The sequence below is a fragment of the Triplophysa dalaica genome, chromosome 21 (assembly GCF_015846415.1).
Source record: "Triplophysa dalaica isolate WHDGS20190420 chromosome 21, ASM1584641v1, whole genome shotgun sequence".
In the NCBI taxonomy this organism is placed as follows: Eukaryota; Metazoa; Chordata; class Actinopteri; order Cypriniformes; family Nemacheilidae; genus Triplophysa; species Triplophysa dalaica.
The window spans coordinates 10,381,424-10,396,009 of NC_079562.1; the positions used below are offsets into that span (position 1 = coordinate 10,381,424).

Consider the following 14,586-nt stretch of genomic DNA (forward strand, 5'->3'; position numbering starts at 1 on the left):
ACACGGACATTGACAGCTACACCTCCTCTGTATTGGACTACATCAATACCACCATTGATAGTGTCACAACTCAAAAGCAGATCACCATATACCCTAATCAGAAGCCATGGATGAACAAGGAAGTGCGCCTCCTGTTGAAAGCACGCAACACCGCCTTCAGATCAGGTGATGCACAGGCCTATAGTACTTCCAGGGCAAATCTGAAGAGGGGCATCAAAAAGGCCAAGCACTGCTACAAGTTGAAGCTAGAGGAGCATTTTACCAATTCTGACCCTCGACGCATGTGGCAGGGCATCCAGGCCATTAGTGACTATAAACCCAACCACTCCATCCCCATAACCACAGATGCTGCCTTTCTGAACGAGCTTAATGACTTTTATGCACGCTTTGAGAGAGACAATAAGGAACCCGCCACCAGGCTCACACCTTCCACCGACCACCCAATCATCACAGTAAATTCCACAGATGTTTTCACTGCACTAAGCCGGATAAATGCGCGCAAGGCTGCTGGCCCTGACGGCATCCCTGGTCGCGTACTCAGGGCATGTGCGGAGCAGCTCGCTGGGGTCTTCACGGACATCTTCAACCTGTCCCTCGCCCAAGCAGTGGTTCCAGCATGTTTCAAATCCACCTCCATTGTGCCCATTCCAAAACATTCCAGCCCGACATGCCTGAACGACTACCGCCCTGTAGCACTCACACCCATTGTTATGAAGTGCTTTGAGCGGCTGGTCCTGTCACACCTAAAAGACTGTTTACCATCCACACTGGATCCATACCAATTTGCCTACCGTAGCAATAGGAGCACAGATGATGCAGTGTCCATGGCGCTGCACTCCGTGCTCACACACCTGGACAATAAGGACACTTATGCACGCATGCTGTTTGTAGACTTCAGCTCTGCATTCAATACCGTCATCCCTTCCAAGCTAATCATCAAACTTGGAAACCTAGGCATTAACAATACAACCTGCAACTGGATTATGGATTTCCTGACGAACAGGCCTCAGCTTGTTAGGTTAGGCAACATCTGCTCCACCACAACCACCCTCAACACTGGTGTACCACAGGGCTGCGTACTGAGCCCCTTTCTCTACTCCCTTTTCACACTCGACTGCAGGCCTGTGAATGGATCTAACTCCCTCATCAAGTTTGCAGACGATACAACAGTGATTGGTCTCATCAGCAACAACGATGAGACTGCTTACAGGGAGGAGGTACGGCACCTGGCCACATGGTGCTCAAACAACAACCTGCTCCTTAACACTTCAAAGACAAAGGAGATCATCGTGGACTTCAGGAAGGCGAAAGGAGGCACACACGACCCCATCCACATTAACGGGACGGCTGTTGAACGTGTTTCCAGTTTTAAGTTCCTGGGGACCCACATTTCGGAGGACCTTTCCTGGACCACCAACACCTCATGCCTGGTCAAGAAGGCTCACCAGCGTCTCTTCTTTCTTAGGACACTGAAGAAGAACCAACTGTCTTCAACTATCCTGGTGAACTTCTATCGCTGCACGATAGAGAGCATCCTGACCAACTGTGTCACAGTCTGGTACGGGAACTGTTCTGTTGCTGAGCGCAAGGCACTGCAGCGGGTGGTGAAAACAGCCCAGCGCATCACAGGAACTACACTCCCTTCCATTGAGGACATCCAGAAGAAACGCTGTCTGCGTCGAGCTCGCAGCATTCTCAAGGACTCCTCTCACCCCGCTCATAGACTGTTTACTCTCCTGCCTTCCGGTAGGCGCTTCAGGTGCCTCCGGGCAAGAACCAGCAGACTAGGAAACAGCTTTTTTCCCAGAGCTGTTTCATTATTGAACTCTGCTCCCCACTGATTTCACTACCTCTCATAACTTTAACTTAATGCTGCTATTACAATGTTTACATTGCACTACAGGGCTGCCATGCATGACGGAACTGTACATACCAGTACTTCATGTATCTGCTCTACCGGACTGTTTACACGCATCATTTGCACTCTATACTGCTCACTTGCACACCAGGAACATTACACTGAATGCTCATTTGCACTAATGGACTACTTTCATAACTGCATTAACTCATCTACTGCACTGTAACTTTAATAACTGCACTAACTCACCTACTGCACTGTAACTCATCTATTGCATCTATCGCATAACTAACTGCATCTACTCATCTATTGCACTATAACTTCAATAACTGCTTTAACTCATCTACTGCACTGTGACTGTATATCTGCATCTACTCATGTATTGCACCGTACCTTTAATAACCACATTAACTCATCTACTGCACTGTAACTTTAATAACTGCATTAACTCATCTACTGCACTGTAACTGTATATCTGCATCTACTCATGTATTGCACCGTACCTTTAATAACCACATTAACTCATCTACTGCACTGTAACTTTAATAGCTAATGTCTGTAACTAATGCACACTCAAGTCACTTGCACTATTGTATAGTCTATATTGTTATCTGTTCATAACCTCCTGTACATTAATGTTCACAGTATATAGCCTTCTGTATATATTGTTCATAGTACATACCGATTGTCATATTTTCATAGTACATGCCCATCGTAAATTATTTTCCTAATATTGTATTCTGTATTTATTCACACTGTATATCCTGCACTTGCTAATTGCACTTCTGGTTAGACCTAAACTACATTTCGTTACACTGTACCTGTATATGTGTAATGACAATAAAGTTGAATCTAATCTAATCTAATCTAATCTAAAATTCATTTGCACTTGTAATCTTAAATGGAAAACAGTAAGCTTCCCCCCTCCCTCGCAACAACAAATCTTCACCACATGATGTAAGCAACAAATAAGATGTAGGACTATACTGACTGTGCAGTGGCCAGGCATTTTTAGCCCATCCCTCCAGGCCCAACTTACAACAAGATCATTTTAAAGGAAAGGGCAAAACAAAGCACCATCCTACATTTTTTCAAGTTTCAGAAGCCGTTTCACTTAGATATACGTCACGATACGGAAAAGAAGTCAATAGCAACTTCCGTCTCATGGTAGCTTCATAGAAAAATATGATTTATCGTAAATTCCAGCTGGTCCTATCTGCCACCTTAAACCCAGTTCCTGAGATATTGATTCTAAACCGCCTGGAAAGGCAACCTTTCCTTATGTCTGGCAATAGGTGGCAGTAATGAGCGATTTTAACCACATAACGTCCTTGTATATTAGATTCAGATAACAAAACTGCTGCATGACAAAACATTGCACATTTATTACAGCAAACAAATCATATAGGGTTGTGAAGGATATTTTTTCTGAGGAATGATGCCTCAACTAATATAGGTAGGATTTTTTGCGTGCTTATTTCTCTGATAAAATTAAAGTCAGAATGATGAAAGATGTACTGTAAACTCCTTATATTTGGGGTAATAATACACCATGTTTTTAATTCCTTTTATCCTGCTTAAAGTATCAAAGGTGACCACTTATAAGCCAGCCCACTTCGACTATTCTTCTTGCAGAATTTTATGTTGCTTTCTAATGAATATAAATGTAAGGTTATATGCTCTAAACATGCTTTTCCTTGTTGAAATAAATAGTTTAGTATTAATTATTAACAAACATGAATTAATCTACATTTTACCTGTTGATTGTATTTATTTAGTAAATAGTTTTCCTGGATCCGTGTAAAAGCAGACCGTTTTGATAAAGCTGTCATGTGGACATAGAGCTGGACGGTATGACCAAAAATTTACAGTTTTACTGATTTACATGGGTTTCCCGGTGCATGACGGTATTTAAAAGAAAATGTTCTACTGATTGAAAGAGGAATCTTTCAATCACTGCAGTAGATTGACTAAATTTAGCCTATTATGCAGTCATGGGGTTTAGAAAAATTCCACAGTAGTATTATACAGGTTTGAAAGGCCCTTAAAATGATGCTGTTTATAAAGAGGTGGCACTCATGATGAAGTAAATTAATCAGAATGAAATTTGTACTCAAGAACTATTTAATTGTGCAAACAACTTGTAATGGAATGTAAGTCGCTTTAGATAAAAGCGTCTGCCAAATATGTAAATGCAATTGTCACAAATTGTAAACAATCCCAATTTCCCGATAACCTCCTTAACAACTGTTTTCAAAATTAACTTGCATACATAATGTTTAAGCACATAAATAGAGAAGGTGTGCAACTTGTATAAAAACTATTCCTTCAAGTTCAAGCACACAAAGTAATAAGTAGTAATAAAAACAAAGTAATTAGGGAAATCTTAAAAATAAAATATAAAACAACTGCAACTCGCAGACTTCTTTACCAACTGAACATTCATGAAATAACTTGCTTTAATGCGGACTCTGTCCGCCTTTTTTTATGTATACGCAAATTTAAACAAACAAACAGTAAAATAAACTTAGTAATGGTACTGCTTCGAAACCAGCTGCAGTACATAGTGGTCCAGTTTTGAAAAGATAAAACAAATATAAAGTGCAACTTGGCTTGCAAGATTATCCTGTAGCATAGAACAAAACAACAAGCTACATGAATAGGGCATTTCAGCCGTTACAAATTTACTGCCAGGAAAAACAGACGGTCCACAGCATCTGGTTTGAGTGCGGCCTTGTGGCACTCAGATGGAGCACTGGTGGCAGGGATACACAAATACTGCCGGGCCAGCTTTGCAATCCGGGGGAAATTTGCCTGATGGCATTTCCAATGGTCTAAAGGGTCTGGATCACTGTCAACCTCTGTGGACTGTAAGTAGGTTCTCAGCTCCATTTTGATACTGTCCTCTTCTGAGAGTGTGTCTCTACTGCAGCCCATGCTGCGGGTGCTCTGCCTTTTGAAAAAGCTGGACAAACTAGCCATTATTCTTTTTTCTCCTTAGAATGACAAACAGGCCCTGCAGCAGCCCTTGAGACAGTGTCTTCCGGTTGATCTTTTAGTGACTTTATTTTATCAGCTGCTCTGGATGTGACCTGCTCCACCTTTTCTTTTTCAAAGTAGGTGTTTCTGAATTGTGGAACAAGAAAAGACGCAATATCGAGCAGTTCATCTGTGACTGGACCTGAATATTTCTCATTCAAGTAGGACAGAATGTTTCGCTTCACATTCTTGGTCAGCTGAGTATCCTTCTCTTCCTCCGCAAGAATTGATGTGTTGAAGAGATGGAGTATTGGCTTAACGAAGGAGATGCTGACATATTGCTCTCCAGACAAGGCATCTGTGAAGTCCTGGAGTGGGCTCAACACATCCACATCTTGCCAACTAAGGACCAAGTGCCTTGACTTCTTCTCAGCTATAAGAACCCGACTAATGGCCCAAAGTACCTCCAAACAACAGACAAGGCTCCTCTTTTTGACACAAACTTTTCTGTGTCACCACATTTGTAAGCGTCATACACCGGTAATGCGGTATATAAAAACTCATATAATAAAACATATCGACATCGGTATTCGGTACAAACCGGTATAACATCGTCACTGACCGAATTCACGAGCACCGTATACAAGCTTGTTAAGAAGGCGGCATCTATCACAAGGATGTTGACGTTTCAATAGAACAGCAACGGATTTAACACGTCTTGCACTATATAGGACGATGTAACGATTATTCAGAAAAAGTGGATCGTGCAGTCATTTTAATCGTTCGCGATCTAATATCGTGATATCGCACACCCCTATGAGGGAATATCGAGTTTGCTGTAGAACTTTGGAAATTCTTCTTGGAATCCCCATGTCTATGTCTTGTGTCTAAAAAAAGTATTGTTGTTCATTCTCTCCTTTGCTTACTCCAGCTTTAATCCTCCTAGTAGCATGGCCTTGGAAACTAACGGTACTGTTTAGCTTGTTGACAAAATGTTTATATGCTCTCCTACTTATTGTCACTTTGGATAAAAGGGCCCGCAAAATTAATTAAGGGGAAAGTTCAGCTAAAAACTCCAATTTGCCGTTTATTTAGGCAAGTTTATAAACTCCAATTTGCCTCAGGCCATCCGAGTTGTAGGTGACATTTTTTCTTGAGTAGAACCATAAAGAATATTGTTTGATAGCTCTGCAGCCCTCTCTGCTTCATAAAGTGGGAGTCTATGGGGTCCACCGTTCTAAGAGTTACTAAAGCACACAATTCCAAAAAGCGTCTCCTGGTGAAATGTTGACGTTTCGTGAAGCGAATTGTTTGATATTTTCATAAAACTGAACGTCAATTTTAATAATTTTAGCCATATTGTGCAGCCTCTGCACACAATCGAAATTTTCTTCTTGTAGTATTTGCTGGCGGATGGCATACAAGCGTCTGGTACGTTTAGCGCCACCTGCGAAAGGTAGTGTTGAGGCTGTAAATGACGTTCAAATTTATGAAAATATCGAGCAAATCACTTCACGAAACGTCAACATGTCACCAGAAGCCGCTTTTTGGAATTTAGGAACTCTTAGACAGGTGGACCCCATATACTCCCATTATATGAAGCAGAGAGGACAGCGATTTACCAAACAATCTTCTTTATGGTTCTACCCCAGAAAAAATGTGAAATACATCTCGGATGGCCTGAGGTTAAGTAAATAAACGGCACAATAGAGTTTTGGGCTTCACTATCTCATTTATGTAAATGTAAATCTTTTCAAGTCCTTGCAGCACGTCCCTGTTGCCCCTACAGGCTTCTGCATACGCAGCATGGTACTTTTTGAAAGGGATAAAAGATCTCATGTTTCCGCCCGGTTTCGAACCGGGGACCTTTCGCGTGTGAGGCGAACGTGATAACCACTACACTACGGAAACCCTTGGTGACAGTCTGATACCTCTGTGGGCGCCTGTCTATAAACATTCTGCTGTGGCTTATGGGAGCATTTCTCACATCCCACTGCTCTGAGTCTGAACATTTTGTTTGTCACTCTTCGGACACAGTTCAGTTCACGTGGATCTTCTGTTATGCTTGTGAAGAGTAAAATACTTGAAACATGCATCTATTGTTCATGCTTAGGACATGGTAATTTTAAAAGCAACATCTTGTTTCCGCCCGGTCTCGAACCGGGGACCTTTCGCGTGTTAGGCGAACGTGATAACCACTACACTACGGAAACCCCTGGCACTTCAGCTTGCCTCTGTAGGTCAGTTTCTAAAAATATTCTGTTGTGGCGTATGGCAGGGTTTCCCAAGTTCCACTGCTCTGAGTTTGAACATTTTTAAAGTCTTCTGCTCATATTTGTATGGCAGTGGTCCATCATACGAATGTGATTAAACATTGATAATATTCTCTGAACTCTCATTGTCATTGCGATCCATTGTTTTATTATTGTCAACATCGACCGCAATCCCACTCGTTACGTCAGTTCCGGTTTTCAGATGCGGAAAATAAAACTCTCTGCAAAAAAGTCCCTAGCTACCTAGCACGAACAAACTGCACAGAGCATAAGCTACACTACACAAACATGTAGTTAATTTAGTCAACGTTAGTACTTACTTGTTATTGTCTCCTTCACGAGTGACAAAGGGGTGCCTCTGTTTCTGATGCTCCAACATTGCTGTTGTGCTGGCGTAGTATGCCGAATCCATTTGGGAAAGAGCGCATATAACGACACCTTTACATTTGGGACTATATTTGAAGTACATTTCTAATCATTCGCGTTCAAATATTATGATATCGCAAACCCCTATGAGGGACTAACGAGTTCTCTGTAGAATTTTGGAAATTCTTCTTGGAAACCCGATGTCTATGTCTTGTGTCTAAAAAAAGTATTGTTGTTCATTCTCTTGTTCATTCTCAGCTTACTCCAGCTTTAATCCTCCTAGTAGCATGGCCTTGGAAACTAACAGTACTGTTTAGCTAGTTGACAAAATGTTTATATGCTCTCCTACTTGTAAGTCACTTTGGATAAAAGCGCCCGCCAAATGAATTAAAGGGAAAGTTCAGCTAAAAACTCAAATTTGCCATTTATTTACTCACCCTCAGGCCATCCGAGATGTAGGTGACATTTTTTCTTGAGTAAAACCATAAATACCATTCTGTTTATACTGTTCATAGTACATACCGACTGTCATATTTTCATAGTACATGCCCATTGTATAGTATTTTCCTAATATTGTATTCTGTATTTATTCACACTGTATATCCTGCATTTGCTAATTGCACTTCTGGTTAGACCTAAACTAAATTTCGTTACACTGTACTTGTATATGTGTAATGACAATAAAGTTGAATCTAATCTAATCTATTCTAATCTAAAGAAGATAAATCCATAGCCCGCGGTTTACCAAGCAATCTTCTTTATGGTTCCACTCAAGAAAAAATGTCAAATACATCTCGGATGGCCTGAGGGTAAGTAAATAAATGGCACAATGGAGTTTTTGGCTTAACTATCCCTTTAATGTAAATGTAAATCTTTACAAGTACTTGCAGCATGTGCCTGTTGCCCCTACAGGCTTCTGCATACGCAGCATGGTACTTTTTGAAAGGGATAAAAGATCTTATGTTTCCGCCCGGTTTCGAACCGGGGACCTTTCGCGTGTGAGGCGAACGTGATAACCACTACACTACGGAAACCCTTGGTGACAGTCTGATCCCTCTGTGGACCCGTCTCTATAAACATTCTGCTGTGGCCTATGGGAGCATTTCTCACATCCCACTGCTCTGAGTCTGAACATTTTGTTTGTCACTCTTCGGACACAGTTCAGTTCACGTGGATCTTCTGTCATGCTTGTGAAGAGTAAAATACTTGAAACATGCATCTATTGTTCCTGCTAAGGACATGGTAATTTTAAAAGCAACACTTTGTTTCCGCCCGGTCTCGAACCGGGGACCTTTCGCGTGTTAGGCGAACGTGATAACCACTACACTACGGAAACCCTTGATATTTCAGCTTGCCTCTGTGGGACAGTTTCTAAAAAAATATTCTGTTGTGGCGTATGGCAGGGTTTCTCAAGTTCCACTGCTCTGAGTTTGAACATTTTGTATGTCTTCTGACACAGTTCAGTTCACATAGACCGTTTTTATGCTTGTGAAGAGTAAAATACTTGAAACATGCATCTATTGTTCCTGCTAAGGACATGGTAATTTTAAAAACAACACTTTGTTTCCGCCCGGTCTCGAACCGGGGACCTTTCGCGTGTTAGGCGAACGTGATAACCACTACACTACGGAAACCCTTGAAATCACAACCTGCCTATGTCCTAAACTTTCTAAAAATGTTCAGTTGTGGCCTATGGCTGGGTTTCTTAACTACCCCTATTCAGAGTCTAAACAACAGTTCCCTTCACGTAGATTTTTGTTATGCTTGTGAAGAGTAAAATACTTGAAACATGTATTTATTGTCCCATTGGACATGGCTGTCTTAAAAGCAACACTATGTTTCCGCCCGGTCTCGAACCGGGGACCTTTCGCGTGTTAGGCGAACGTGATAACCACTACACTACGGAAACCTTGCATATATTCTCACCAGTGCACTAGTTCACAAGAGTGCCACTCTAGTGCAAGTGCAAGGCAACAAAAAAAATTGCCAGTGGACAGTGGTTCAATTATCATCTTTCAGCTTTTAGTGAGTTACCTGCAAGGGCCCAAATAAATGTTTCCGCCCGGTTTCGAACCGGGGACCTTTCGCGTGTGAGGCGAACGTGATAACCACTACACTACGGAAACTAGCTAGAATATATTCCCAGGGGGAGCTTCCACATCGTTTTCATTGCTCTGGTTTGGAGGGGGAAGGGCATTTGTCAGAAACGTCACCCTCTTCTGATATACACTGCACTCTTCTCACTTTCCAGCCACTGCCACAGTGCAGGGCAGGGCAGTGCAGGGCAGTGCAGGGCAGTGCAGGGCAGTGCAGGGCAGTGCAGGGCAGTGCAGGGCAGTGCAGGGCAGTGCAGGGCAGTGCAGGGCAGTGCAGGGCAGTGCAGGGCAGTGCAGGGCAGTGCAGGGCAGTGCAGGGCAGTGCAGGGCAGTGCAGGGCAGGACAGTGCAGGACAGTAAAGGACAGTAAAGGACAGTAAAGGACAGTAAAGGACAGTAAAGGACAGTGCAGGTGGTCTAGTGGGTTAAACCAATGAACTGGTAAATCAAAAAGGTTGCTGGTTCGATCCCAGCAGCCACCACCAGTATGTCCTTGAGCAAGACACTTTACTCCATGTTGCTCCAGGGGGATTGTCCCTGTAATAAGTGCACTGTAAGTCGCTTTGGATAAAAGCGTCTGCCAAATGACTAAATGTAAATGTAAATGTACAGGACGGACAGACAGGACAGATTTTGGCTTCACGCACCTCAGACCACTCTCCTGTTATCCAGGGTTGAGTGTTAAAGGATTCTATATCGGCTGGTTTATCTGGTTACTGCAATACATTTCATGAACCTCAGAATCATCCTCATCCTAACACAACACCGCTCGAGCCTTGTTTCCTGTAACACATGTTTTTTTGCACTGAAATAAGGAACAAATATTACTCATGACAGATTCTGGCAAGCAGAAAGACTATTTTGTGATTAGACCTGGTCTGGTTGGGTTAACTAACAAACGAAAATAAAGAAGGAAAGAACCTTAAAGGTGAACTGTGTAAGTAACAGAGACCACTATTGGCGTAGTTGGAAATTGCAACCTAAAGCTCCGCCACCATCCTCTCCCTTCTATTAGAGTAGCTACGGTTGCCGTCACAGGACAAAAGGGTTCAATAAATGATAGCGGCCACTATCGGTGGTGTTGATAATTGCAATCTACATCTCACAGGCGAACAACACACTGAAGTTACGGACACAGGACAGAGATGTCGTCGTCTGAGACAGCAGAGAGTAACCTTTGCAAATCAAGTGACGAGGTTTATTTACAAAGAAAAATAAATTAATTAAATTGACTTAATTCATTATTTACTCTAATCGTTATAGTGAAAATTATTGTTACTTGTATAACATTGTGTCAGTGATGTATTCGCTTATTTTGCATAGCATTTTTTGGCACGGTAACTTGGTTCGTAACATACAGCCTATTTAAACCGCTTGCTGATGCTAAAGTAAGGCATCACCCCAATTGATCAATTGTATCTTCTCAAATCTTCGTTGACACTGTATTACTGATAAACTATGCAACGTGGAAGTTTGGATTTTATCCTATCAATTATTAAATTACACATTTGCATGCACAGAAGCTAATGTATTATAATATAATTTACACCCGATGTATGCAAATTATGATTGTAAAAATGATTTCTAACTTGATTTGCACACGGCCATGCAAAAAGGAATTATAGTACAATAACAAAGTGCTAAAAACAAGAAAAACTCACTTGATGCTCATGCTCATCTATTAGCTAAAGCTATCAAACAAACACTTCACTTATATAGCGGAAATTAGACAAACTTACCGGTCCAGCAGAAAGCTGGCAACTTCGGCGTCGCTTAGCAAACCCTTTTCCTGCTTCAGTGCCCTCCATTTGGGAAAAGCCATGCCGATGTTTATTCGGGTTTTCTGCCGTTTTTTGTCTCGACTTCGCCTTGCTGCGTCGTATTTTCTCTTTTTTGAACGAACAGATTGACGCTCTAAAGGCTCTTGTGCGGAGTATGTGTGGTCCGCCATTAGCGCAAATTTTGCTTCTTACTGCAACAAAGAAGCGTTTATATTTCTACTAAAAAACACGACAAGTAAATGCTGTTATTGTTCTTCCTCTTCTTCTGCTAATCCTTCTATGTAGTCGCTTTGAAGCTGCCCCAAAAAACAGCCGAAGAAGAAGAACATATTCTCGCGCATCCTTCGTTTTACGAAACGCGCTCAGTTTGTCCGTGTAGTGCTACTATAGAAACATGGCTGTGCACATTAATAAATTACATGTAAGGGTGTGCCCGCGGTGTATATACATAAAATGGCTCATTGTAAGGTAATATAAACATTTCGTTTCATTTTGTAAGGTATTTCTTCACCACTCACAACATAGTTTTGTATTATATATTACATTTAGGTGAATAAATCCTTCAAAATCCTACACATTGTACCTTTAAGGGGGTGGAAGAAGAGGTACCTGTTTCTGGGAAACTTGTCACATGCTGTACATTTTTGACAGTGAGCAGCACCAATCTTTGTGCACAGCAATTTTGGGGCCCTCAAGCATCCAACGGGCAAAGTATGCTAGTCAAATATGCTCCAGCTGCTGTTGACGAGGATATGTGGAGGCTTCTCTAGAGCAGTGCACTACACACTAATTACACGTCTTTTAAGTGCTGCGATTTCATGCTGCTAACAGTTATATGACCCAGATTTGAGTCTTACCGAACATTTTTGTCTCTCTTTGTAGTCTTTTATTAAAGAGTCAATAATTATAGATTTTTAAGGACCTATTTTGGTTTATGTAGTGTCCAAAAACACAGTTATTCTAACCTAACCTCTTGAATGACTCTCAAAAAATTTGCTCGCCGAATCATCCGTCTAAACCCCCTCCTTTCCGCAATGTTACTCTGATCTGTTTGGTCAGATGGTCTAGTCTGCTGTGATCGGTCTACCGCGTTCATCGTGTGTCGCAAATATAACGCCCTTCAACTTTACTGGATTACGTTTTGTCGGTGGTTGGAGATTATGTACGGCAGGGGACTTTATTCTGTTTATGAGACTTTAGCCTGGTTTTTCACAGGGTCACAAATGTTTACAAGCTGATAAGTAATTTGAATGCTAAATGTAGATAAAAACGTTATGGTTCATAAAATTTCGCACACAGTGAACAGACAGACATATACAAATACTTTAATGTTGCTGCATTTTGTTAACTGTTGTGTGTCCATTGAAAATAGACAGTGTGCAAGGTTTCACCCCAGACTGGAGCTTAGGTGGTGAGACAACTAGAGCAGCGAAAATGTGCATTTCCATTGAATTTATTGTTCAGGTTATATTAATAAATTGTCATGTTTTAACAAATTAAACATTAACTTTAACTCAATTGATTGTAATGTTTTTATTCCCAACTTTTCATAAAAGTCAAAGTTAAACACAATGATAGAAATTCAGACATATTTAATACGACTTCGTATACTTTTACTAACAACCGTTTTAAGTTAACAATTAAATAGCTCATATTTGATCAGTTAAATGTCAATTTTCGCAGTTTAAATCAAGATATTCACTCTGTACGGAACATCATTGCAAGCCTGCAAGGCACACTGTTAACCCATATCGTCTTCCGTACACGTGCGGAGGAGTTACTTTTCTCAAAAACTATTGGTCCAAAAGACATCAATCAAAGTGTGAACTGTACAGTGGACATTCCCCCGGATAATGATCACACTAACTTGCTTGTCCGTCTCTCAACAACTCAGTAGGGGTCGCTAGCGTGCGGAAAAGGGCGAAATGTGTGCTAAACGGTTTACGTTATCTACACTGAACTTGTCAAAGCAACAGTTTCAAATCGTGCTGAAGTGGTTTAAAAGCCATTACATGAATAAAGGAGTGATTATATAATGTAACGCTAGACAAAGGATGACAAAACAAACACATTCTGCGTTAATTGCAATAACATTGAAAGCCCTGCTAATTTTCTATTATTGTAGAAAACGACCTTATATTTAATAACTATTTTCTAAAAGCTAAGTTTGCAATCCGTTCCTTAATATTTTACAATCAATACTTTAAATGGTGTCTTAACGTTAAAATGTCTTCCTTCGGACATTAGCTTAGCACAAACCCCTATAATGATATTGTTAAAATACGTGCTTTTAACCAGCGGTCTGATTTTTCGCTGCACTATTACTGTCGTTTTCATCTAAAGAGGCAAAGTAAACATTCATAAAAGCCTTGCTTTCTAACGGGTTGTTTGTAAGAACAATAACCTACTGCTGCTGCTAACTCACCTCCAGCATGTAGAGCACGTTGATCTGTGACGGTTGGTGATGCTAATTGTGTATTGCCGCTGCACGCAGGAATTTCGTCGGGCATGGATGTTTTGTCCCAGTGGGAACCGAAGTAGTTGGTTAGTTTTGGAATTTTTGCTGTAAGATTAACCTCACGGTGTTCACTTTTTACTTTATTTCTCCTTTTTGCGCACCGCTATCACTTTTCTGAACACCAACGGGCCAAACGGAATTCTCGTCATACGAAATCGTAACGCATAGAGGCGTTTCGTGACGTAATAGCGCAAACTGTAAAGCGATTTTGATTGGACCATGAATTATATCAGTCAAGAACATTCTCCAATAGTTTGTTGTTATTTTATTGTCAACCGTCAATATGAATTGTCAATCAATGATGAAAGGACATATCGCATTTCCTTCAACCAATCCGCGTGCACCTAGCCGCTATGTTAATCCAGCCCTGCCTGCGCTTCTGATGTTAAAATAAGCACGTGTCTGCTGATCTTAATGCTTTGTTGGCGGGAGATAAGCAGAGCGCGCGGAGCGGAAAACGGAGCGCGTTTGGCGCTAAAGGAAAATAGTAGAGGATATAGCGGCAAAAGATCAAATACATAAATGTTACTGAAAACTCGTGTAATGTGATTCTCCGTTGTGTAGACACGCGGCTCTTTTTAAACAACGAAAATATTCAAATGTTTTAATTGGTTTATAAGGCTATGTCTCGAAGCAAAGGTCCGGATCACAAGTTGTACCGAAATCCGATAGCCAGGACGTATCATATAAATCATGTCTTGCTTTTAATATAATA

At 41.2% G+C, this 14,586-nt stretch overlaps 1 protein-coding gene and 7 non-coding genes across 8 annotated transcripts in view; all 8 read right to left on the reverse strand.

The window, feature by feature from the left end:
- Positions 1-13,917, reverse strand: part of prickle2b (prickle homolog 2b) — an 83,539-nt gene extending 69,622 nt beyond the window's left edge. Inside the window, exon 1 of the mRNA XM_056735462.1 lies at positions 13,779-13,917. Coding sequence (XP_056591440.1) covers positions 13,779-13,787 — 9 coding nt within the window. The 5' untranslated portion in view covers positions 13,788-13,917. The remainder of the gene's footprint in view (positions 1-13,778) is intronic.
- Positions 6,676-6,748, reverse strand: trnav-cac (transfer RNA valine (anticodon CAC)). The gene has a single exon. It is a non-coding gene; the product is annotated as a tRNA-Val (tRNA).
- On the reverse strand, positions 6,978-7,050 carry trnav-aac (transfer RNA valine (anticodon AAC)). The gene has a single exon. It is a non-coding gene; the product is annotated as a tRNA-Val (tRNA).
- Positions 8,438-8,510, reverse strand: trnav-cac (transfer RNA valine (anticodon CAC)). Its single transcript has one exon. It is a non-coding gene; the product is annotated as a tRNA-Val (tRNA).
- On the reverse strand, positions 8,740-8,812 carry trnav-aac (transfer RNA valine (anticodon AAC)). The gene has a single exon. It is a non-coding gene; the product is annotated as a tRNA-Val (tRNA).
- On the reverse strand, positions 9,038-9,110 carry trnav-aac (transfer RNA valine (anticodon AAC)). The gene has a single exon. It is a non-coding gene; the product is annotated as a tRNA-Val (tRNA).
- trnav-aac (transfer RNA valine (anticodon AAC)) lies at positions 9,313-9,385 on the reverse strand. The gene has a single exon. It is a non-coding gene; the product is annotated as a tRNA-Val (tRNA).
- trnav-cac (transfer RNA valine (anticodon CAC)) lies at positions 9,530-9,602 on the reverse strand. The gene has a single exon. It is a non-coding gene; the product is annotated as a tRNA-Val (tRNA).
- Positions 13,918-14,586: the final 669 nt, after the last annotated feature.